The sequence below is a fragment of the Dreissena polymorpha genome, chromosome 1 (genome assembly GCF_020536995.1).
Source record: "Dreissena polymorpha isolate Duluth1 chromosome 1, UMN_Dpol_1.0, whole genome shotgun sequence".
Classification (NCBI taxonomy): domain Eukaryota; kingdom Metazoa; phylum Mollusca; class Bivalvia; order Myida; family Dreissenidae; genus Dreissena; species Dreissena polymorpha.
Window position 1 is genome coordinate 4,583,745 of NC_068355.1, and position 27,532 is coordinate 4,611,276.

The following is a 27,532-nucleotide window of genomic DNA, read 5'->3' on the forward strand; positions in this document are numbered from 1 at the left end:
CTAGGGCCATCTTGGCCCTCTTGTTTTTGCAAAGTTATGGGCTTGGACTTGAAGTGTGAAATTTGTTCGGGTTTATTGATTTTGGTGAAGTTATGTGTCACTGAAATTATCTGTATAATAACCTTTTTCCGGAGGTTTCTTACACAAAGCTTTCAGACATTGTGCTGATTTTTGGTATTTGAGTCTTCCTACATGACAAATAGATGAAGTGTGAGTTTTGTTTTGGTCCATTGATTTTTATTTTTGGCAAAGTTATGGGCTTTGTTTTTCTCTAAAATAGCTGATTTGGGACTTCAAAATGCAGTAGGGGGCATTGTGTTTCACAGACGCAGCTCTTGTTATTTATTACTCTGGTAGGGTGGCATATAGCACTTTGACTGTCCGTCCATCCATCAGAAACATGTTTTGTCAAATAATGATGAAAAACTTGCTCAGAGCATTTGTTTTATTGATATCTTGGGCAAGCTCAAAACTGGTTCAGGTCTGCTGAAAAACATGGACACCATGGGGAGGGGCTCTGATGTGCCTGAATACCATGGGGAGGGGCTCTGATGTGCCTGGACACCATGGGGAGGGGCTCTGATGTGCCTGGACACCATGGGGAGGGGCTCTGATGTGCCTGGACACCATGGGGAGGGGCTCTGATGTGCCTGGACACCATGGGGAGGGGCTCTGATGTGCCTGGACACCATGGGGAGGGGCTCTAATGTGCCTGGACACCATGGGGAGGGGCTCTGCTGTGCCTGGACACCATGGGGAGGGGCTCTGATGTGCCTGGACACCATGGGGAGGGGCTCTGATGTTCCTGGACACCATGGGGAGGGGCTCTGATGTGCCTGGAAACCATGGGGAGGAGCTCTGATGTGCCTGGACACCATGGGGAGGGGCTCTGATGTGCCTGGACACCATGGGGAGGGGCTCTGAATGGACACCATGGGGAGGGGCTCTGATGTGCCTGGACACCATGGGGAGGGGCTCTGATGTGCCTGGACACCATGGGGAGGGACTCTAATGTGCCTCGACACCATGGGGAGGGGCTCTGATGTGCCTGGACACCATGGGGAGGGGCTCTGATGTGCCTGGACTCCATGGGGAGGGGCTCTGATGTGCCTGGACACCATGGGGAGGGGCTCTGATGTGCCTGGACACAATGGGGAGGGGCTCTGATGTGCCTGGACACCATGGGGAGGGGCAACATGGACACCATGGGTAGGGGCAACATGGACACCATGGGGAGGGGCAACATGGACACCATGGGGAGGGGCAACATGGACACCATGGGGAGGGGCAACATGGACACCATGGGGAGGGGAAACATGGACACCATGGGGAGGGGCAACATGGACACCATGGGGAGGGGCAAAATGGACACCATGGGGAGGGGCAACATGGACACCATGGGGAGGGGAAACATGGACACCATGGGGAGGGGCAACATGGACACCATGAGGAGGGGGTCTGATATGCCTTTAATTTGAAACCATTTAATCACTCTAGAAGTCTCAATTGTCATGAAACTTGTGGTCAGAAAATGTGTCCGAGAAATATTTTGGCTGAGTTTGAAACTTGCTAGTGTGCTTTCCAGAGCTAAGATAACTAGGATAAATGACAAAAAAAGCTTGTGAACACTGTAGTGGCCACATTTATAGCTGTGTGAACACTGTAGTGGCCACATTTATAGCTGTGTGAACACTGTAGTGGCCACATTTATAGCTTGTGAACACTGTAGTGGCCACATTTATAGCTGTGTGAACACTGTAGTGGCCACATTTATAGCTGTGTGAACACTGTAGTGGCCACATTTATAGCTTGTGAACACTGTAGTGGCCACATTTATAGCTTGTGAACACTGTAGTGGCCACATTTATAGCTTGTGAACACTGTAGTGGCCACATTTATAGCTTGTGAACACTGTAGTGGCCACATTTATAGCTTGTGAACACTGTAGTGGCCACATTTATAGCTTGTGAACACTGTAGTGGCCACATTTATAGCTGTATGTTTATGAAACTTTATGAAATTCAAACATTGAACATGGGAATAGAAAAATGTTCAAAGCAGAGAATCTGAGCATTTCCTGTTAAAAATTAACCAATGCAGTCACTACATGATGAGTCTAGTTTCATCAAAAGATATAGAGAATACTAGGTCGGTGCCAAATAAAGCAAAGTTTATTTTGCGAGGCTTAGAAAATCTGAACCACGAGCCTTGGCGAGTGGTTCAGATTTTCGTGCTGAGCAAGATAAACTTTGCTTTATTCGGCACCGACCTAGTATTCGATTTATCCCATCAATTTTCTTAGTCGTAAATTATTTCTTTAAAAATAGATTAGGAAAATCGAACTAGACGGAAAATCCCAAAGTTATTTTAAGCAAACATTGTTTCATTATTTTAATCGTGTCGAGCCTAATACATTACAAAAAGATCAGTAACTTACCTGTTTTTCTGTTTATCATAATTCTACATCCCCGATTTTTAAGAAATAATGAAAAAAAAACACTAAACAACTGCATCTTAAGCGTGAAACAACATGAATTGTGTCGTATGACGTGTTAATAATGACGTCACGAGTATGCGCACTTAATATTTGTAAATAATGTTTATTTGCTTTTTTAGTTGCATTATGTGTTAAAAATATATTACATTTTGGTATCAAATTGTTTGTTTTGTTGAATCTGATTCGATTTTACTAAAAATGATTACTTTATAGTTGATTCCGAGTAATATGACCATTCTTTGCCGCGCGTGACAGCTATATTTCAGCACTGCTGAAATAGAGGAAAATTTATTCCACAGTGGTTTATTTCGACAATGCACGTCTGATGATGGGATAAAAACATATACTTCTACCTGATGGTACACTTAACCCTTTCCCACTCAGAAGCAAAGTAAAAATGGACATATGTAAACAGCATTAACCCAGAACAGCCTGCATGTAACTCGCAGTCTGTTCAGGTCTTATGTTGTTTTCTACTCTTCAGTATTGTAGGGTTGGACATGGAGCCTTTAAAACTTGAATCTAGTAAGAAAAGTCTTTAATTTCTAGGGACTACAAATGCATCTAAGTGCATATCTAAGCGGTAAAGGGTTTATGACTTTGTCATTCCAGACACAGTTACCAAGGCTACGGGGCCGCTGCTTATAGAGATTGACAAGACCCCAGGGGCGGGGCTTGGCCTTACCCTTACCCAGGCCAGACACAAAGGCAAGCCGTGTGTGTGCATACAGACCATACGACCCATGAGTATTGCAGACAGGTATGTTGAGGGGGATACGGAACGAAAAAAAAATTACGATGGCCTAACAGAAAGTTCTGTCTAACCCTACCCAGAGACGACCTTTTAATAGCGACCTCCTGTCCGTACGACCACATCGATCTCCTCGGGAATAATTTCATGTATATTTTACCCATAAATAACATCAACCTGCAAACAACAACCAGCAACCGCCATTTTACATTCCCAAAAGTCCATTTATATAACTAACAATGACCATTTCAATCCAAACACTCAACCATTTCACAACTTTCAATAAAACAATGGCCGATATAATGCTGTGATAGTCACTTGATAAACATCTTACCAGTGCAGGCGAATTTGTCGCTATGGAGATTTTGGCAATTGACATTTTACTGAACTCCATAGCAGTTTGTTGTGTTTTTAACCAGGCAAAGCATAATGGTAGCTGCTTGCTTCTTTTATGCATTTGACAGTTTGCAAAGGTGTAAGAAGTTGCTTTTTTTCTAGTGGCTTGTGATAAATGTACCAATGGCCGAAATTTAAAACAAAAGTTTTGGGCTTACATCAACTCATTGAGAAAATTTACGCTTTCGGTACAATTACAATGCCTATTACACACATACATTTTGATATTCATTTCTTTTTAACATTTCTCCTTGATAAGACCTGCATAGTTTATAGATAAAGTAAATTGTCAGTTAATGTTGACCATTATGGCTTCCAAGCTTAAGTTCTTCATGTTGGAAGAACGTTTTATGGTGATAAGTATATAAGGCAAAGTAGACATTGGTAGAAAATTGGCCAGTAATCTAGGTGTAACCCAAATCCAGAACATTCTGAAGCATAAAGTTGAGATATTTGTACTTTGTTTCTTGCATAATCACATGTATATATATCATGTCAAGAGTTTTTATGCCCCTGGTAGTGTGACATATAGCAGTTAAACTGTCTGTCCGTTCGTCCGAAAACTTTAACATTGCCATAACTTTTGCAACATTGAAGATAGCAACTTTATATTTGGTATGCATGTGTATCTCATTGAGCTGCACATTTTGCGTGGTGAAAGATCAAGGTCGAGGTCATCCTTCAAGTTCAAAGGTCATATATATATCTTCAAAGCGGCGCAGTGAAGGCATTGTGTTTTTGACAAACACTTCTTTTGTTTTATACATGTATATGATTGTTGAAATAAACAATAAAACCATTAAGGCATTGACAAAATAAATAAATAAATACATTAGTATTCAAACTTGTTAAAAATAGAGCACATACATAGATAAGGTACCTATTAAAAGCCTACTTGCAAAGTTTCAATTGAACCTGTGAACAAAGACCACAACGACCACATCTCTTGAGTGGTATTGGCAGGTTGGACTGTAAATTAAAAGTCCTCAAAAAAGGATTCCATGGCCGATTCACTATATTATGATAACAGAAATTGTGTTAAAGTGGATCGGTAGTGTAATTGACATGATGTTATAAAGGAATAAAATGAAACTGTAAAAAAATATGCAAACAATTTACATGTGAGTCACTTTACTTACTGATAATGACATTCACCCCTCCTTGGATTTGTATGTATGTGACTCTTTGGAATTGACTGATAATGGCTTTAACAAACTTAACAATCAGCCCAACATTGTATAAAGTGTGCAAATACAGGGTTATTTAATATTTTATTTTATAAGCATGATTGATAATGCTCATTGACTTTTCCTGGGTCAGTGAATATGTATGTATCATGTTCGTGAGCATTTGTTGGGATTCTTGGTAGGAGAATAAAAAACGTCTGCATTGAATTATGGTCAAATACATCATAAAGCATGGTGAGATGCATGATGTGTTGTGGGCAAGAACTAGATCCATTCCAAGGTTCACTTGTCATAATAAAGTTGCCTTTGTGTTTTGAATGCTATTTTTTATATCATACACATTTACAGGTAGAACTAAATCATCCATTGCAGATAGAAAAATAAGGTTTATTTTCTTATAAATGGAATTTACACAAGAATTACACAAGTGCCAAATCGTGACAATGTATTGCAGCTTAATATTATTGAAAATTATTTGTGTGTGTGTTTGTACATGTCATTTTTCATAATAATGGATTTTGTTTTATAAAGAAAAGCTTTTTTATGCCCCCTTTTAAAGAAAAGGGGGTATAGAGTTTTCACACTGTCTGTCTGTCTGTCAGTAATACTGAAATTACTGGAAGTAATAAGCTTTAAATGGACAAAATTACCTGACCTGCCAAATTATATTTTTTGTTAAATAAATTAAAGCGGCGCAGTAGGCGGCATTGTGTTTCTGACAAACACATCGTGGTTAATGGTCAAGGTCATCCTTCAAGGTCTAAGGTCAAAAATACAAATCCAAGGGAAGTAATAAGCTTTAAAGGGAGATAATTATTCAATATTGAACATAGCAACTTGATATTTGGCATGCATGTGTATCTGATGGAGCTGCACATTTTGAGTGGTGAATCTACAGTCACGGTAGTGGCTTTTAATTATTTGCTACTAAAAATAGAGATTTGTTAGAGACAATTATTTTCAAGAGAATTAATTTATATAATTATAAATCGCAGATTTTATATTTCCTTACCAAAAATTTAAGTTCTTTTCACAGTTACTGTATAGATTGTTTATTTGATTATTCATAACTCAAATGATTGATTTGTCAAAGTTTTTTTTTAAATGATATAATTATCATTTCTTTCCTGTACTAATTTGTGAATGGTAGGGTACATTACATACCTGTGGACTTATGTCCATAGATACATGATGAACTCTGGCTATGATCTCTTTGAAAAACCACAGCAGGCCTTGGTTGTCAGTGATGTCTGACTTGGTTATTTTTTACTGTCTACAGACCCCCCCCCCCCTCCACGGTTGGATTGGACAAAATCCAAGGGAAGTAATAAGCTTAAAAGGGAGATGATTTCTATACCTGCCAAATGATAAATATAAATTTTATTTTAAAGCGTCACAGTAGGGGGCATTGTGTTTTGGACGAAGACATCTCTTGTTTAATTAGTACTTCACAAAATATATAGTATATAATAATTTCAGCTGAATCATATCTCTGGCAAACTTTGTGTTACTTTCCAACAGGCATTTATAGAAAACTGTATGTTGGATAAAGAAAATGTTTCTCTTCGAACTTCAGAAAGATGTGTGCATCAATTTAAGTGAATACTGTAATGAATTTCATTGTATTTGGATTGGCAAGATTTTGTTGGACTGAACACATTATTGTAAAAGATGCTTGGAAGGTTTCACTAAATAAACATGGCACTTCAAAATACAAATATGTGTCTTTTAGAGATCTCAAGAGACAATGATAAAGTTAGATGTTATATGTGAGTAATTGTACCATGGAGAGAAATGTGTGAGAGCAGTATTATAGGTCATTGAGTCAGAAAGCTAATAGGGGATTGAACAACAAGGTATATGTAATAAGACAAGATTGAAGAAAAACTAGATTTTCACAAAGTAACCAATTCTTACATGGACAACAAAAGTGTGCTGCTCATAGCACTGAACTATCAGACATTTGAGTATGGCCTGGAATATCAATTTAAAACAAAGAGTTGAACAGTTGACATGGGCATGCTGTTCACCTGAATGCAAATGACATGTCCGGAAAGGTATAATTGACATTATGCACAGTTGATCATATTTGTACATGATTCAGTGCTCCAGCTAGGCCTCCCCCCCCCCCCCCCCCCCCCCGATCCTTCGCCCTGCGCCCCCCCCCCTCAAATTTTTTTTTTTTTTTTTTTTACATATGATAATTCATAAATCTCTTAATACATTGTAATTAGTTTAATCGTCATTGTAGACATTATATTTGAATGGTTTAATAATAATGGGAATAATACAATTATTTATAACATATAAATTAACATGCAATAGGAAGCATTCAAGAAACACCCGCGCGCTCGAACGTGCCCCTTTCACAAAATACTGCGCGTCGAAAGTGCCCTTTTGACAAAATACTGCGCGTCGAAAGTGCCCTTTCGACAAAAAAGCCCCCCTGCCCTTTTCAAATCCTAGCTGGAGCACTGATGATTGTTATACAAAATTTGCAAAAACTATAACAGTTTGAGTGCAAGGATTTTGTTGTTATTCCGTTCTCCCACAATGACTACGTTAGTGTTGCTGTAGTAGCAGACTGACACTGGGTGCTGCAATCCATCCTTCTGTGTAGCGAGAGTAGCCAGCTTTCTCTTGCCCTCTCCATCCACCAGTATGACAGTGTGGGAGTTGAACCCACAGACAAGGACCTGACCTGCTGGTGTTACATGCACTCCAAATGGATATAGTAGTTCATTGTCAATGAAGGTGGATATCAGGGTCCCATCTGGTGACAGTGTTTGGAGCTTGTGCTTTGAGTAGTTGGTTACATAGATCCTATCACCTGTTGGACTCACAGCACACTTCCACACTGAAAAACATGATCATGTGATGCTTTTCTTTGATCAATTCTTAAATATTTACGAATTTAAATATAGAGTACAATTTATTGGATAAGAAGTTGTTGTGTGTTTTCTGCAAAATGACATACAGTTTACGACTGTTTTTTACCACCTTTACATCAAACACCTTGTAACCTCAATTTATTCTGTTGTCCATATATATCCTATTTAGTTATATAAAAAAATCATTTGAACTCCATATTTTGAATTGTTAAGAAGTCATTAATCTGGCAACATCACAAGTTTTTTATGCATATTTTCAGTTTCGAATTTGAAGGGCTTATCTGCCAGTTTGAAGTCTATTTTCACAACTATTGTTACTAACAGTGCCTGTAACTTAAAAATTAAGAGGTTTAACTTTATTATTAAATTTGAAAAAATGATGATGTTTCTTAAAAAAGAAAAACAGCGTCCTGATTTCCTATGATATTATTGCATCATACTGCATTTTATTATAGTTAACTTAGTATTCAATTTGATCATAAAAAATATTGTAATAATTAATATATATGTTCACCTGTGACGCCACCAGTTGTATCGTCATAGATCTGTTTTACAAGTGTTCCAGTCAGAGTGTACTGGAACAGAGCAGTATAGGAGGTGACATACAGGTTGCCTTCATGATGGGCAATGCCAGAACACCGATGTTGAAACTGAAGTTTCCTGCCCTTCACAAGCTCAACATTATTCACTGAGATGAATTGCACCCCATCATCCACAGTAACAGCCACCTCACTTGTACTTATCTGACACATGTCCCCTCCATGAACAGGCACATCACAGTGGCTGATCACATTATACCTCTGGTCCAGAAGCTTCACTCTTTTAAGTTTGACATCAGCCACCAGGATATTATCATTAGAGATAACACAAATGCCTGTGATATAGCTTAATACTGATGAATCACTTGGTAAACTTACATCATGCTCACTCTTCTGTTTTACTGCTAAAACATGATTTGGGTTCTGTGGCACTGCCAATGACTGGGTTACCTGTGAACATTTCCCTAGACTTAATTGTTTGGTCAACAACTGTTCAATTTCTGTATTGGCTAGGAATGATATCAAACTGTAAACTTTAACAGCTTTCTCCTTCAGGTAAACTTTTGACTCCAGAATAGTGTCCATACATTTCCTTTCAACTATAAATGAGAGTTCTGCCTTGCTCCTGTCAGCAAGGTCTCGCACAGTATCACTGAGTTGTTTCAGTTCATCCTCCAGTCTGTTGCAGTTATCTACGTCAATCTTGAGGGAGGCTTGCAGTGCAGTCCTCATATCTTCCAATTCTTTCAGTGTAGCCTTTTCAAGCTGGTCCAAAGCAGCATTTAATTTATGACGCACATCACTGACTTCTTGTAGTCTTTGCTTGTATGAGCTCTCCACTGACTGGATGGTGGCCTCTTGTGTACTATGTAACTGTTTCAGTTCGTCAAGAATGGTTTCAATTTTGTCTGTCAGATTGTGCAGATCAGTTGAGTGGCTTTTCACTCTCTCAGAAATAAGAGTCACCTCTTTGCATTGTCTGAAACATATGAATCAATACAGTGTGTAATTAAATCTGTAAAATATATATTATTGAGTCCTCCATTCTGAGACTACTTACATGGAAAAAGTAAGAGCCCTAAAAGGAAACCCATTGAACATGGCAAGGGTCTTCAAGTTTTTGGCAAACAAAATATCAAAATAGAAAAAACATATTATAATTTTTAGCGAGGCTGTTTTTGGAGAAAACCCAAGCTATTGTCATAGCCTGCTCGTCGTCCAACGTCCGACATCCATTGTTCGCTGTAGGCGTCGTGCTAAAACCTTAACATTGGCTCTAAAATCAAAGTGCTTCCACCTACAACTTTGAAACTTCATATGTATATGCACCTTGATGAGTTCTACACGCCACACCCATTTTTGGGTCACTAGGTCAAAGGTCAAGGTCACTGTTACCTCTAATATCAAACTTTAACATAGGCTCTAAAATCAAAGTGCTTCCACCTACAACTTTGAAACTTCATATGTAGATGCACCTTGATGAGTTCTACACGCCACACCCATTTTTGGGTCACTTGGTCAAAGGTCAAGGTCACTGTGACCTCTAATATAAAACTTAAACAAAAACCTTAACATTGCCTCTAATATCAAAGTGCTTCCACCTAAAACTTTGAAACTTCATATGTAGATGCACCTTGATGAGTTCTAAACGCCACACCCATTTTGGGTCTTTAAGTCAAAGGTCAAGGTCACTGTGACCTCTAAAAAAACAAAAAACAAATTCTGACAAGCTTTCACAGCCGAGCGTGGCACCCGTTATGCGGTGCTCTTGTTGTTTAATTGTGAGTAACCTATTCTACTTAAGTCTTCAGTTATGAGACATACCAAATTTTGTAATAAAATGCCATGTATCTCCAGGCATAAACACATGAAAACATAGCTTGGCACATAATAGACTAGACTGTTTATCAAGCTATTGTTTGATCGTCACACTCTGCGGTCTTGATTCATCAACAGATGCATATTAATATCTTCTAAAATTAGTATTAATATAAACAATTAATTGATAAATGGTAAAGAGGAAATATACAAGTATTAATATTGATTTTGCATATATTTACTCAGAATCAGCTGTATTATTAATCATATACATGGAATATAAAATATAGAAGCCATTACTATCACTTCATATTAATGTGTTTTAAAATGCATTATTTTGTTGGCTGTTTGTCATTTTCTAATTTTACAGATCCAAATGAGAACATGTTATGAAAAAAGTCAGGACATTTAAACTTGTGGTGGGGCACATTAATACAATCCCTCTTAAACACAAACAACACAAATGCTGCAACTCTGGTCAATGTTATTTTTAAATTGAGAATGAATTTGACTAACACAAAACTCTTTAAGTTCTCCCTGATACTTAAATATAAACTAAAACATATCAATGTTTTTAATACCTGTGTTTTATGAAAGCACAATTGCTGCAGCACAGCTGACTATGGTCCTCACAGAACATTTCTAGTTTCTTGTCTGTGTGGGCCTCGCATGTCTGAATAAAGTTGTCCATTTTCTTAGTTAGAGGCCATTTGCTCATGTCTCCTCTCCCATATATGCTATGGTTAGCATATAATTGATCATGGTGTTTAATGCAATTTCCACAAAAACACTTCAGACATGTTTCACAATATGTCTCTGCAGTTTCTACGATCTGTTTACTTTCACAAGCATCACAACAATAGTCCTTCACAAAATCTGAATCTTTCTGAACTGAACTTAAAGAAGTTGCCATTATTTAACTTCGGAATTTGGTATATGTACCTTATATTCAGATGGAATAATTATTGATTGCAATTATAAATAGGTTGATGGTTTGCTTAAAAGTGTCCCATAATGTACACATGGGTAGCACTAATTTAAAACCTCCAGTTAATCAGACTCACCAGACTTTGAAAACATTTTAAACTGATAAAATCTTTGTTATGTTAAGATAATATTGTCCATACTGTTGATATTTAATTGTAACATAAACTTATACAATCAGCTTAAAAGCAGGATCTCAATTGCTTGATTTTGCGGTGGTTAAATGTTAACCTACATTCAATATCACGCTGGGTTTATCTGACAGTGATTAAATTGCTGATAACATTTGAGTGTTTATAAACATAAACACTGTTTGAACAGACAGCAATTTGGTATAGTGTTGATTCTGTATTCACATGCATTCAATTGATATGACAATGCACATTTTGAAAGATTAAGAAAATAAATTGAATGATTATTTAATCATGGTATTCTTCAATTGATTGAAAATTCGTGTATATGAAATTAATTTCAAATATAATTTACGTTCTGATGCAAAATAGGTACAGTTTGTTTCTGGTTTGTTCATGTTAATGGACTTAAATCAACTATAGGTGCTATAACTATAATAACTGCAGCATCTCCGTGTTTACATAAATCCAACTGTATATCCATTAATTTAGCATTTACAAAATGTACATTTTTAAGATCCAAACAATGTAATATTAAGTTACACATTGTCTTAAGACTTGATTTGATTGTTTTATAACTGAGTACTGTTTTTTCAGGCATTCTTGTTAATAAGTTTATCGTCTGGGTGGTCTTCCCTCGAACATTTATCTCATATATAAATTCCAAATATTTTTCCTGTATTTGCTATGGACAGCTTTGTAGATTTTCTTTCCTTGTTGTTGTCGAGGTGCTAGGTTGGTCCTGGGGTTCCAGGGTTTCAAGATGGAGGTAAATGCTCTATCAACATTTTCATTCCAGTGAAAACAGAAAGTTGAGATCTCATATTGTACTGCATGTCAGAAAATGCTATCCTCTTATCTTGAAATATGTTCATTACGTTGTTGAAACTTTCGACAGAAAATGAACTGCGACTCAAAATAAAATCCTCAGGGCTTGTGTATATCACTGAACTTTTAATAGCATTTTCAAGCATTTTCTCTACTTTTGGGTTGGTGATCACAGTTCTTGATGGTTCATAATTTTTGTCTGTTTTGCATGATAGACTTGAAGTGTCAAAACAATTGTCATGTTCATTTTTATAGTGCTTTACTACACTGTCCAAGTTTTGACGCAGCACTAATAATTGAGGGTTCTCCTTGCAGTTTTTCATGGTCCAATGCATGTGGGCAGCCACGGGCTCTGCCTTGTCCTCCAACTGTCTTGACCATGTTGTACCTTCCTTATACTGTGGCCCTGTAGATATAGCTTTTAATGACTTTTTCATTGATTTAACGCCATGCCAATAATTATTTTGATTTTGAGTAAACGCCGTATCTTTGCAAATCTATTTACTACCATATTCCGGTCATGTGTGTGTACTTTGATAGAAACATCTTTAGATGCAAAATAGTCATATATCTTTCGCATACCATTCATTTCATGGCACTAAGATACTGTGTCATCAGCCTTTGTGACATTTTCACATTTTAGAACCTTGTGTGTCCTTACACCTATGGCAACGACACTGGTGTCCTTTGCATTTTTCCTCCACCCATGACTTGCGTCACTCATGATTTCAATTCCATCTAATTCCTCATAAGCCCCTATTTCATCTAGCAATGCATCTTCCTCTTCTCTTTAGAGAACACATCCAATGCCGGCTGCATTTGCAAAACGAGTGTAATGAACATTGATTGCCCCCCCTCCCACAGTGTCCACAGTGGGTCAGACTGTTAATTAGTTTTAAATCTGTTCCATCATCTTGGAAAGGAATTTTCACACTCATGTGGTAATTATTAAAATGAGATACATGTGGTTTATCATGATAATGAATCTCTGCACTCTAGCAAAGTTTGTGTGTTTGTGTGAAATACCATCATGAATGCAGAAAATCAAGACTAATTATCAATGTATCAGAATTACAATTGAATACAATAACTAATTTAATCAACCACAATGACTGGGTATGGAGTGAAATTAATCAGGATACACAATTGATTACGACATCTACTCAGTGTGATGAGCAGCATATGTTATGTGAAGTTGGAGATGTGCGACCAGCAAATGGGAAAAATGAAATAGACCCACATTTTTATTTTGCACAAGATAAATCACAGGATGAAATTCCATATTGTAACTGCAGACCATGCATAACAAATGAGAGAAACAGACAGCTATGGTGATAGGTTAAAATGCTGAATCTAATCATACATGTACGTCATACGAATACTGGACTTAGAAAGGAGGAATACTAAAGATTTTGGACAATGATGCACCACAGAAATGTCTGGGAAGATGAAAGATATAAATAAATAAAGAGAGGCTTTAAAAAGGGTTCCTCGTTGCAAAAAATATGAGTCGCACAGAAGAGTAATAATGCCAAAATGTGTGTTGGATTTAGTCAGACAATGGTTACCAAACCCATCAAACGTTACATACATGGGTCATCTGTGGGAATAAGTTTCATAATTTCATGAAATGATAAATGTCAATAAACATCTACATTGATAAATAGAAAGTGGATTATTTTGAGAATTAACATCAGTTACTTTACATCTGTCAGACAATATTCAGTGTAGTGTAGACTTGATCTGAGTCATTCGCTAGCTACTGGCTGAGAGAAGTTCATAACCTTTCAAGTGGGCGGTGCTAAGCATTTACAGGGAAATCTGAATTTCAAGCAGACAACAAAAAACTTTTAGTAAGTCAATTACTATATGACTTACAATCACCAAATTACACATACATATTGTTTGTATACTAAAGTATGTGTATGCCAAATTTCATTGGAAAATATTAAATGCAAACTTTATGAAAATAAACAAATATTATGAAAAGAATCATTTTTGTTTTCTGCTGTTTACACACCAGTGTACAACTGAAAAGTAGACATTTTGTGAGTTTTTGGCCCTTTTATACTGCTTCTCTGGTGTTTAAATCTTAGTTACTTTATACCAATATATATCAGAGCCCCTGTTGGAGTAGTCAAATATAAATAATTCAGAATAGGGGTCATCTACTGTTCAATGCCAATCCACATGTGAAGTATCAATCCAATAGGTCAATTTGTTGACAAGTTATTGATTGGAATTGATTTTCACATTTATTGTGATAGTGACCTTGACCTTCAACCTAGTGACCCCAATTTTAATAGGGGTCATCTTTACTATTCAAGGCCAATGCACATGTGAAGTATCAAGCCAATCAGTCAATCCGTTGAAGAGTTATTGGTCGGAAATGAGCTGGTCAACAGACAGACAGACCAACCGACAGACAGACCGACTGACATCCAGCAAAACGATATACCCCCTCTTCTTGGAAGGGGAGCAAAAAAAAACAACTTTTACACAAACTAGTAAACCATTCAACAGCAATCGCAGCACCTTTCTGTCTGTCCAAGGTTTTTTGTTGAAGGGTTTCTAAACAAGTTTTTTAACAAATCAATGCCTTTCTTAAGTCACGAAGTTTCTAAACCTATTGCTGGCCACAAGGTCTGGTAATCTTTGCACTATCATGGCTATTATAGGCTTGTATTTTTATTAACTGGCTGGTAAAGTTCATAGCTGTACTGGACCTGAATTTATACTGGCTGGGAGGGCCATGAGGGCAAGTAGTCTGGAAATCATTTCTAGAGCAGCTTTACTGGCGTTGTTTGAGGGCTGACAGGCTTTCATGGAGAATGATGATTGCATAGTTATAAAGAGAACTGATTGCATTTTGTTTAATATGACTTGTTCACAGATTTTCCTTTGTATTGAAAAATATCATTCAATATATTTACCTACAAATCTAGAATGTTTTGAATTGTCTTACGTATTAATTATAATTGCAAGAAAACAACAAGAACAAAAAATATTGTGATCCATTGGATTCAAACCCGCTCCCTCTGGAAGCCAAAGCTAATGCTCTACCACCATGCTAGTTTACATCTTATATACCAAACATGAGTGTTATATAAGTACATGTAATCAACATGTTTTCCAAAATGTCAAGGGAAAGCGTTTCAAACTCTAATTTTACCGATTAGAAGGATGATTATCCATTAATGAACCTATATTTATGCCCCCCTTCGAAGAAGAGGGGGTATATTGCTTTGCACATGTCGGTCTGTCGGTCCGTCCACCAGGTGGTTTCCGGATGATTACTCAAGTACGCTTGGGCCTAGGATCATGAAACTTAAAAGGTACATTGATCATGACTCGCAAATGACCCCTATTGATTTTGAGGTCACTAGGTCAAAGGTCAAGGTCATGGTGACCCGAAACAGTAAAATGGTTTCCGGATGATAACTCAAGAACGCTTAGGCCTAGGATCATGAAACTTGATAGGTAGATTGATCATGACTCGCAGATGACCCCTATTGATTTTCAGGTCACTAGGTCAAAGGTCAAGGTCACAGTGACCCGAAATAGTAAAATGGTTTCCGGATGATAACTCAAGAACGCTTAGGCCTAGGATCATGAAACTTCATAGGTACATTGATCATGACTGGCAGATGATCCCTATTGATTTTCAGGTCACTAGGTCAAAGGTTAAGGTCACAGTGACAAAAAACATATTCACACAATGGCTGTCACTACAACGGAGAACCCATATGGGGGGCATGCATGTTTTACAAACAGCCCTTATTCAAACATTTATCTTAGACAGGACTTTCAATGCACTTCTTTAATCATGATTTATACATTCTTTTTTTATTTGATGGAACTTATTTTGAAAATTGTCACTTTACTAAACTGTTTTACAAGTCCCTTTAAAACATTTACAATAAATGTCAACATTAGACCCTTACTAAACAGATATTTGTACAGTTATTGTACAACATTGTACCTTTTTGCACCAAGCAGGGGATTTGATTTTTTAAATAAATATAAAGCCATAAGGGCAATGAAAAAATATATATATAAACAAAACTGTTTTCAATCCTTTATTTCATTATACATGCATTAGTATTCAAACATTTTAACAATAGAGCACATACATAGATAAGGTACCTGTTAAAAGCCTACTAGCATAACTTGCAAAGTTTCAATCGAACCTGCAATAAAGACCACCTGTGAACAAAGACCACAACGACCACATCCCTTAAGTGGTCTTTATATGCAGGTTAGACTGTAAATTAAAAGTCCTGAAAAAAGGATTCAATTGCTGATTTATTATAATATTATAACAGAAATTATGTTAAAGGGAATCAGTAGTGTAAATGGCATGATGTCATAATAGGAATAAAGTCAAGGAAACTGTGACAATATATGCAAACAATGTACATGTGAGTAACTTTACTTAATCACAATCACACCTCCTTTGATTTGTATTTACAGGACTCTTTGGACTTGACTGTTAATGGCTTCAGGATAACCCCAACACACTTAAAAATCAGCCCAATATTGTATAAATTGTACAAATACAGGGGGGTTATTAATATTTGTTTTATAAGCATGATTAATGATACACATAGACTTTTCCCGCATCAGTAAATATTTATATATCATGTTCGTGTTCATTTATTGGAATTCTTGGTTGGATAATAATTTTTATTTTTTGAAGTATTGTCAAGCATGATGAGATGCATGGTTTGTTGTAGGCAAGAACTAGAGCCATTTCAAGGTCAAGGTTTCACTTGTCATAATAAAGTTACCTTTGTGTTTTATGTCATACACATTTACAGGTAGCACTACATCATCCATTGCAGATAGATAAATGAGGATTATTTGCATATAAATGGGATTTACACAGAAGATACATAATTGCAATCTCGTGACAATGTACATTGTATAGCGGCTTAATATTTTTGAAAATTATTTGTGTGTATGTTAACACAAGTCATTTTTCATAATAATGGATTATGTTTTATAAAGAGAAGCTTATTTTTATGCCCCCGAAGGAGGGCATATAGTGATCGGGACATCCGTCTGTCCGTCTGTCTGTCTGTCTTTCCGTCACACTTTTCGTTTAGGTTTTGCTTTTAGGTTTCGAAAAATGCTCATAACTTCTATGTTGCTTCAGATAGCAACTTGCTATTTGGCATGCATGTGTATCTCATGAAGCTGCACATTTTCTAGTGGTGAAAGGTCAAGGTCATCCTTCAAGGTCAAAGGTCAAAAAACAAATCCAAGGGAAGTAATAAGCTTCAAAGGGAGATTATTATTTGTTCCTGCCAAATGATAAAAAAATATTTATAAATCAAAGCGGCGCAGAAGGGGGCATTGTGTTTCTGACTAACACATCTCTTGTTTTTGTATTAGAACTTCACAAAATATATAGTATATAATAATTTTTCAGCTGAATCATATCTCTGGCAAACTTTGTGTTACTTTCAAACAGGCATTTATAGAAAACTGTATGTTGGATAAAGGACATGTTTCTCTTCGAACTTCAGAAAGATGTGTTCATCAATTTAAGTGAATACTGTAATGAATTTCATATTATTTTGATGATCTTGATATTGTAGGACAGAACAAAACTTTGTAAAAGATGATTGGAAGGGTTTACTCAGTAACCATGGCACTTTAAAATATAAATACGTACCTTGTAGAGATCCCAATAGTTGATGATATAACAGAACAAATATTTTATTCACTTAAGCATATTACACAATCCATATTATAAGAAATTCATACATGCGTAAAAAAAATGAGTAATTAAGATAATAATTCACTATGCGTGAGAGTGTTGTGTGTCCATACACCGTATAAACAATGAAAAAAATCACTGTGGTTGCTTAGTAGAAAAAACTTCATACCATTACATTTTTAAAATGAGAGCATATTTGTCATCCATCTTTTCTTTTTTTTTCCGTCCTCTTACCCGACACTTTTAGAGAAAAAAATCTGAAAATCATTTTATAAAAAAATTCTGGCCTTACTTATAAAACAATGTTACGTTTTTAAACTTTCAAAAATTAAACACTTTAAATGTACAACATTTTAAGTTAATAACAAATACCAAACATTTAATTCATGCCCTGGACAAACCATGCATGAAATAGTTTTCAAAATAAGCAGCAAATAGTTTGATATGAATCCAATCGAAAATAATCGAATCGGACCATTTGGTATCGAAATTGAATCGAATCAAATGATGGATGAATCGTAACAGCTCTTATATTAACAATAATCAGTGGAAACAGGCAAAAGAAAGAAGAACATTCATTTCATAATAAACTGTACATGCTAACAGAAATCGGCTATATCGGACAAAAACAAAGTACATTCATGTCATATTAAACGGTTATTAAAGTACAATAATAAACGTTGAGTTAAACAAAAATACAATCATCTAGTTTCTCAAAGCTTGTAATACAATAAATAGATAACTTCCTTATGGTTCCTTTGTTATTACTATTTAAAAAAATAAATAAAATTATGCATACCTGGTCTTATTGAGAAGTGTTTTGATATGCATTTGGTTCTCTTATCTAAATAAAATGGACATTGAAGTAAAAAGTTGATAAGATGATAAAGTAAGATGCTATATGTGAATAATTGCACCATGGAGAGTAATGAGTACGAGCTGTATTATAAGTCCCGAATTCAGAAAGCTAATGGGGCATTGAACAACAAGGTTTAAGTAATAAGACAAGAAAAACTAGATTTTCTCAAAGTAATCAATTCTAACATGGAAGAAGTGCACTGCTCACAGCACTGAACTTTTCGTATCAGACATTTAAGTATTGCATGGCATTTGAATTTAAAATGCAGAGTTGAACAGTTGAATTGGGCATGCCGAAGCTGTTCACCTGAGTGCAAGTGACATGTCTTGAAAGGTATTATATACATTATGAACAGGAGATCATATTTGTTCATCTTTGTTATACATAATTTGCAAATGCTAGCTATAGCAGTTTGAGTGCAAGGATTTTGGTGTTATTCATTCTTCCCACAATGACTTCTTTAGTGTTACTGTTGTAGCAAACTGACACTGGGAAGCTTAATCCATCCTTCATTGTAGCCAGAGTAGCCAGCTTTCTCTTGCCCTCTCCATCAACCTGTATGGCAGTGTTGGAGTTATACCCACAGACAAGGACCTGACCATCTGGTGTAGCATGCACACCCCATGGATATTGTAATTCAGGATCTGTGAATGTGGATATCAGGGTCCCATCTGGGGACAGTGTGAGGAGCTTGTTATAGGAGGAGTTAGTTACATAGATCCTGTCACCAGTTGGACTCGCAGCACACTTCCACACTGAAAAACATTATCATGTTATGCTTTTCTTTGATCAATTCTTAAATATTTACGAATTTAGATATAGAGTACAATTTAATGTATTAGAAGTTGTTGTGTGTTTTCTGCAAAATGACATACAGTCTACGACTGTTTTTTTTACCACCTTTACATCAAACTCCTTGTAACCTCAAACTATTTTGTTGTCCATATTATTTCCTTTTTAGTTATATAAAAAAAAAATTTGAACTCCACATTTTGAATTGTCATTAATCTGGCAACATCACGAGTTTTTAATGCATATTTATCAGTTTCGAATTTTAAGTGCTTATCTGCCTGTTGAAGTCTATTTTCACAACTATTGTTACTAATAGTGCCTGTAACTTAAAAATTTAGAGGTTTAACTGTATTACTACATTTGAAAAAATGATGATGTTTCTTAAAAAAGAAAAACAACAACGTCCTGATTTCCTATATAATGATATTATTGAATCATACTGCATTTGATCATAGTTAACTTATTATTCAATTTGATCATAAAAAATATTGTAATAATTAATACAGTCGAAACTGACCTAACGGCCACCTGAATTTACCGGTCACCTGCAGACAACGGTCAGTCTGGAATCCCCCCGACAAAAACACTCTATATTACACTTGAATTCAACGGCCACCTGACCATAACGGCCAACGGCCACTACATTCCACTCCGAAATTCATGTTTGACCTGAAATCAACGGTCACGCGTCAGTCGTCTCGAGTCGTCTCGAGTCGCGAAAATTAAAAACACAGCACATCATGTGTCCGTCTATTTTGCGGTAAAAGCGTCTGATAGCGGTAATTGTCCTTGATATTATAAAAGCGGCCCGCTGCGAGTAAACAAACAATTTGTGCATCCATGACCGGTATGTAAAATTGTTTCACCTTTATTATTGAATTTTCATTTTGATTGCATTAAAAGACCAATTGTCTGCAACTCATTTTGCTACCAGTTGTTTATTAAAAATATATTTTATATTGGTTACTTTACATGACTCACCCACTCCTCTAAGCCGAAATGATCCGTAAAACAAAATTGTGTCTTTGTGTCGTATGAACGAATCTGCACTAAAACTAAATTTAGGTTCACATCGTACATGCATGATCAGTTGTTTAACGTAAAGACGGTTGATATTCAAATGCCTTTTTTTCCATCTCCGGGATAGTGTTTTAGTATGTTGATGCTGAATTAACAAATATAAGTGTACATTGTATATGAAGTGAAAATACCAATGCATAACGCATTAGCGCGTGACAAAGTCAATTGATCTGTATCGCTGATTAAGTGTTAAAAACAATATTAAGCTGGCGAGTGTTTTTATAAGAAGGCGATAAGAGGATTAGTGATCAACTTTAATGGCAAAACATGGACTGATTTGCAATATTTAAAGCGTCTGAAAGCGGTAATTGTCTATGATATTATAAAAGCGGCCCGCTGCGAGTAAACAAATTATAAGGTGTTGAGAAGTTTTTTTTCCGGGGATAATTGTGGGTGTATCTTCTAAAGAAAATGTATCAGAGTTTATAACTTGTTGAAAGTAATTATCGCTAAATTAAATGACCGCTATTTCTTTGATTTAGAACGGTACAATTACACCGTACTATCGGTTTATGACACCGAATCCGCTTTTTAGACTTTTACGGACGTGACGTCAACGGAACGTGACAAGCTTTATTTACTGAATGAATGAGATGCATGAGAAAACAATTATACCAGCGTTGATAAAGTCATTGTTTAATTTAACATTATGAAATAAAATCAATCTAAAAGATATTATTCTCTATTATTCAATGTACACGCGTAAGTTAATGCTGTTATTATGCTTTGTTAATGCAATGAGCATTTGTTTTACACTGTATGCAAAAGACTGGGTGGGGTAACGACGTAGTAATACTACCAACTGACCAACCTTCTTAAAATTGTGATCCGAATTCAACGGTCACCTGTGGACAACGGTCACTTTGATCATTTCCCTTGACTGACCGCTGAATTCAGGTTTGACTGTATTTATGTTCACCTGTAAAGTTACCAGTTGTATCTTCATAGATCTTTTTTGCAAGTTCCCCAATCATAGTGTACTGGTAGAGAGCAGTACGTGAGGTGACATACAGGTTGCCTGCATGATGGGCAATGCCAGCACACATACGTTGAAGTTGGAGTTTCCTGCCCTTAACAAGCTGAACATTATTCACAGAGATGAACTGCACCCCATCATCCACAGTAACAGCCACCTCACTTGCACTAATCTGACACATGTCCCCTTCAGTAGTAACAGGCACATCACAGTGGCTGATCACATTGTACTTCTGGTCTAGAAGCTTCACTCTTTTAAGGGTGCAGTCTGCCACCATGATTTTATCATCAGAGATGACACAGATGCCTGTGATATAGCTTGATGCTGATGAATCACTTGGTAAACTTACATCATGCTCACTCTTCTGTTTTACTGCTAATACATGATTTGGGTTCTGTGGCACAGCCAATGACTGGGTTACCTGTGAACATTTCCCTAGACTTAATTGTTTGGTCAACAACTGTTCAATTTCTGTATTGGCTAGAAATGATATCGAACTGTAAACTTTAACAGCTTTCTCCTTCAGGTAAACTTTTGACTCCAGAATAGTGTCCATACATTTCCTTTCAACTATAAATGAGAGTTCTGCCTTGCTCCTGTCAGCAAGGTCTCGCACAGTATCACTGAGTTGTTCCAGTTCATCCTCCAGTCTGTTGCAGTTATCTACGTCAATCTTGAGGGAGGCTTGCAGTGCAGTCCTCATATCTTCCAATTCTTTCAGTGTAGCCTTTTCAAGCTGGTCCAAAGCAGCATTTAATTTATGACGCACATCACTGACTTCTTGTAGTCTTTGCTTGTATGAGCTCTCCACTGACTGGATGGTGGCCTCTTGTGTACTATGTAACTGTTTCAGTTCGTCAAGAATGGTTTCAATTTTGTCTGTCAGATTGTGCAGATCAGTTGAGTGGCTTTTCACTCTCTCAGAAATAAGAGTAACCTCTTTGCATTGTCTGAAACATATGAATCAATACAGTATGTAATTAAATCTGTAAAATATATATTATTGAGTCCTCCATTCTGAGACTACTTACATGGAAAAAGTAAGAGCCCTAAAAGGAAACCCATTGAACATGGCAAGAGTCTTCAAGTTTTTGGCAAACAAAATATCAAAATAGAAAAAACATAATATAATTTTTAGCGAGGCTGTTTTCGGAGAAAACCCAAGCTATTGTCATAGCCTGCTCGTCGTCCAACGTCCGACATCCGTTGTCCGCCGTAGGCGTCGTGCTAAAACCTTAACATTGGCTCTAAAATCAAAGTGCTTCCACCTACAACTTTGAAACTTCATATGTATATGCACCTTGATGAGTTCTACACGCCACACCCATTTTTGGGTCACTAGGTCAAAGGTCAAGGTCACTGTTACCTCTAATATCAAACTTTAACATAGGCTCTAAAATCAAATTGCTTCCACCTACAACTTTGAAACTTCATATGTAGATGCACCTTGATGAGTTCTACACGCCACACCCATTTTTGGGTCACTTGGTCAAAGGTCAAGGTCACTGTGACCTCTAATATAAAACTTAAACAAAAACCTTAACATGGCCTCTAATATCAAAGTGCTTCCACCTAAAACTTTGAAACTTCATATGTAGATGCACCTTGATGAGTTCTAAACGCCACACCCATTTTGGGTCTTTAAGTCAAAGGTCAAGGTCACTGTGACCTCTAAAAAAACAAAAAACAAATTCTGACAAGCTTTCGCAGCCGAGCGTGGCACCCGTTATGCGGTGCTCTTGTTGTTTAATTGTGAGTAACCTATTCTACTTAAGTCTTTTATTGAATGTAAAGCTTAAATTGCAGTTATGAGACATACCAAATTTTGTAATAAAATGCCATGTATCTCCAGGCATAAACACATGAAAACATAGCTTGGCACATAATAGACTAGACTGTTTATCAAGCTATTGTTTGATCGTCACACTCTGGGGTCTTGATTCATCAACAGATGCATATTAATATCTTCTAAAATAAGTATTAATATAAACAATTAATTGATAAATGGTAAAGAGGAAATATACAAGTATTTATATTGATTTTGCATATATTTACTCAGAATCAGCTGTATTATTAATCATATACATGGAATATAAAATATAGAAGCCATAACTATCACTTCATATTTATGTGTTTTAAAATGCATTATTTTGTTGGCTGTTTGTCATTTTCTAATTTTACAGATCCAAATGAGAACATGTTATGAAAAAAGTCGGGACATTTAAACTTGTGGTGGGGCACATTAATACAATCCCTCTTAAACACAAACAACACAAATGCTGCAACTCTGGTCAATGTTATATTTAAATTGAGAATGAATTTGACTAACACAAAACTCTTTTTAAGTTCTCCCTGATACTTGAATATAAACTAAAACATATCAATTTTTTTAATACCTGTGTTTTATGAAAGCACAATTGCTGCAGCACAGCTGACTATGGTCCTCACAGAACATTTCTAGTTTCTTGTCTGTGTGGGCTGCACATGTCTGAATAAAGCTGTCCATTTTCTTAGTTAGAGGCCATTTGCTCATGTCTCCTCTCTCATATATGCTATGGTTAGCATATAATTGATCATGATGTTTAATGCAATTTCCACAAAAACACTTCAGACATGTTTCACAATATGTCTCTGCAGTTTCTACGATCTGTTTACTTTCACAAGCATCACAACAATAGTCCTTCACAAAATCTGAACCTTTCTGAACTGAACTTAAAGAAGTTGCCATTATTGAACTTCGGAATTGGTATATGTACCTTACATTCAGATGGAATAATAATTGATCGCAAATATAAATAGGTTGATGGTTTGCTTAAAATGTCCCATTATTTACACATGGGTTGTACTAATTTACAACCTCAAGTTAATCAGACTAAGCAGACTTTGTACATTTTAAACTGATAAACATTTGTTAACTTTAGATAATATTGTTCATACAGTAGATAGTTGATGGTAATATAAACTTAAACCACCATCTAATACCTAGGTTACCATTATTGCTCTTAAGTTTTCGGACACTTAAAAAAAAAAAAAAAAAAAATGGTGGATGAAAATTTAGATACGAAAAATATTCCAAAATTACAGGATTCTGAAATTTTAGAGATGAAAATTAAAGCCTTCAAAAATTATAATTATATTGAAGTAAAAGCAATAAATCAATGTACACTTATTTTATTGTGATTAAGTCTTCTTTTTCTGCTTAAAAAATAAATAAATACAACTTCATAACTTTGCTAACTCTTGCCTAAAATGATATAGAACCAAAATAAGAGGATGTCCGAAAACTTAGATTGTCCGAAAACTTAGAGTAATTACGGTACTCTATACCAATATTTATCACGGCTACTGTTGGGGTAGTTAAATGTAAATAACTTCCAAAATTTGTTTTATTTTGATAAAATAGTAAAACCTAACTATTTGAATGAATTAATGTGTGTATATAATATTATAGAATTTAAATAATGTTTATGCAGAGTTTAAATTATTATTACTCCCCTTCGAAGAAGAGGGGGTATATTGTTTTGCCCATGTTGGTCCGTCGGTTGGTCGGTCGGTGTGTCCGTCCACCAAATGGTTTCTGGATGATAACTCAAGAGCGCTAAGCCTAAGATCATGAAACTTCCTAGCTACATTGATCATGACTGGCAGATGACCCCTATTTATTTTCAGGTCACTAGGTCAAAGGTCAAGGTCACAGTGACTCAAAACAGTAAAATGGTTTCCGGATGATAACTCAAGAACGCTTAGGCCTAGGATCATGAAACTTCATAGGTACATTGATCATGATTGGCAGATGACCCCTATTGATTTTCAGGTCACTAGGTCAAAGGTCAAGGTCACAGTGACTCAAAACAGTAAAATGTTTTCCGGATGATAACTCAAGAATGCTTAGGCCTAGGATCATGAAACTTTATAGGTACATTGATCATGACTGGCAGATGACCCCTATTGATTTTCAGGTCACTAGGTCAAAAGTCAAGGTCACAGTGACTTGAAACAGTAAAATGGTTTCCGGATGATAATCTAAGAATGCTTAGGCCTAGATCATGAAACTTCATAGGTACATTGATCATGACTGGCAAATGACCCCTATTGATTTTCAGGTCACTAGGTCAAAGGTCAAGGTAACAGTGACTCGAAATAGTAAAATGGTTTCCGGATGATAACTCAAGAATGCTTAGGCCTAAGATCATTAAACATCATAGGTACATTGATCATGACTGGCAGATGACCCCTATTGATTTTCAGGTCACTTGGTCAAAGGTCAAGGTCACAGTGACCTGAAGCAGTAAAATGGTTTCTAATGTATTCACACAATGGCTGCCACTACAACTGACAGCCCATATGGGGGGCATGCTTGGTTTACAAACAGCCCTTGTTTCAAAATCAATTTTCAAGAAACAACAACATACAAACTCAATTTTTGTTTAACAAAAAATTACTAGCAAACCATTTAACAGCAACTGCGGCACCGTTCTGTCTGTCCGAGGTTGTTTATTGAAGGGTGTCTAAAAAGGTTTTTTAAACAAATCTATGCATTTTTTTGGTCACGAAAGTTCCTCAAACCGTCACTGGCCACAAGGGCTGGTAATTTTGGCACTAATGGCTTATAAGGGCTTGTATTCCAATTAAATGGCTGTTAATTTATACTGGTCGGGAGGGCCATGAGAGCCAGAAGTCTAGAAATCATTCCTAGAGCAGCTTTACTGGCTTTGTTTGAGGGCTGACAGGCTTTCATGGAGAATGATGTTTGCATAGTTATAAAGAGAACTGATCGCATTTTGTTTAATATGACTTGTTCACAGATTTTCCTTTGTTTAAAAAAAATCATCAAATATAATAGTATTTACCGACAAATCTATAATGTTTTGAATTGTCTCACCTAATTATAATAGCAAGAAAACAAGAATGCTCTACCACCATTCTAGTTTACATCTTTTATACCAAAACATAAGTGTTATTTAAATATATGTAATCAACATATTTTCCAAAATGTTGAGGGAAAGCGTTACAAACTCTTTATAATTGAACTGGTTTAAAAAAATGATTATCTATTAATGAACCTATAATGTTTGAACATTTATCTTAGACAGGAATTTCAATTTGCTTTATTATGCCCCCCTTCAAAGAAGAGGGGGTATATTGTTTTGCTGGATGTCGGTCGGTCTGTCGGTCTGTCTGTTTTTAGGTCCGTCGGTCTATCGGTTGACCAGTTCGTTTCTGATCAATAACTTGTCAATGGATTGATCAATTGGCTCGAAACTTCACATGTGCATTGGCCTTGGACAGGAGATGACCCCTATTGAAATTGGGGTCAGTAAGTCAAAGGTAAATGTCACTGTCTCAATAAGCGTGAAAATCGTTTCTGATCAATAACCTGTTAACGGATTGACCGATTGGCTTGATACTTCACATGTGCATTGGCCTTGGACAGTAGATGACCCCTATTGCAATTGGGGTCACTAGCTCTAAGGTCAAGGTCACTGTCACAATAAGTGTCTAATCATGTCTGAATAATAACTCGTCAAAGAATTGACCGATTGGCTTGATAATTCACATCTGCATTGGCCTTGAAAAATAGATGAACACTACAGAAATTGGGGTCACTAGGTCAATGGTCAAAGTCACTGTCTGAATAGTGTCAAAATTGTTTATGATCAATAACTCGTCAAACAATTGACCGATTGGCTTGATACTTCCCATGCCCATTGACCTTGGACAGTAGATTGCCCCTTTTAAATTGGGGTCAAAGGTCAAGGTCACTGTCACAAAATATGTGTTAAAATCGTTTCCGATCAATAACTCGTCAAGAAATTGACCGGTTGGCTTGATACTTTACATGTGCATTTGCCTTGGATAGTAGATGACCCCTATTGAAATTGGGGTCACTAGTTCAAAGCCCTGTTTGGGGGACATATGTCTCCGACCGCAGAACCCTTGTTAATGAAGATATATACATTCTTTTTAATCAATGGCAAGTATATTGCAAATTGTCAGTTTACCAAACAGTGAACAAGTCCCTTTAAAACATGAACGCAAAATACAGATAAATGTTAAGCTATGGGGAGACTATTTCGA

The 27,532-nt window shown here is 36.4% G+C and overlaps 3 protein-coding genes across 4 annotated transcripts in view; 1 reads left to right on the forward strand and 2 right to left on the reverse strand.

The window, feature by feature from the left end:
* LOC127869058 (glutamate receptor-interacting protein 2-like) overlaps positions 1-27,532 on the forward strand; it is an 81,037-nt gene that overhangs the window by 27,352 nt on the left and 26,153 nt on the right. For both annotated transcript variants that reach the window (XM_052411337.1, XM_052411343.1), the window contains exon 8: positions 3,110-3,257. In XM_052411337.1, coding sequence (XP_052267297.1) covers positions 3,110-3,257 — 148 coding nt within the window. The remainder of the gene's footprint in view (positions 1-3,109; positions 3,258-27,532) is intronic.
* Positions 7,315-24,328, reverse strand: LOC127869077 (uncharacterized). Its single transcript, XM_052411369.1, has 4 exons — positions 23,851-24,328; positions 21,761-22,404; positions 8,237-8,596; positions 7,315-7,688 (listed from the first exon to the last, which is right to left on the reverse strand). The coding sequence occupies exons 1-4, from the start codon at positions 24,180-24,182 to the stop codon at positions 7,336-7,338; spliced, it is 1,689 nt and encodes a 562-aa protein (XP_052267329.1). The 5' UTR covers positions 24,183-24,328; the 3' UTR covers positions 7,315-7,335.
* Positions 16,724-21,593, reverse strand: LOC127869087 (uncharacterized). The gene is made up of 2 exons (XM_052411398.1): positions 21,398-21,593; positions 16,724-19,361 (listed from the first exon to the last, which is right to left on the reverse strand). Exons 1-2 carry the CDS (start codon positions 21,522-21,524, stop codon positions 19,009-19,011), a joined length of 480 nt encoding a protein of 159 aa, XP_052267358.1. The 5' UTR covers positions 21,525-21,593; the 3' UTR covers positions 16,724-19,008.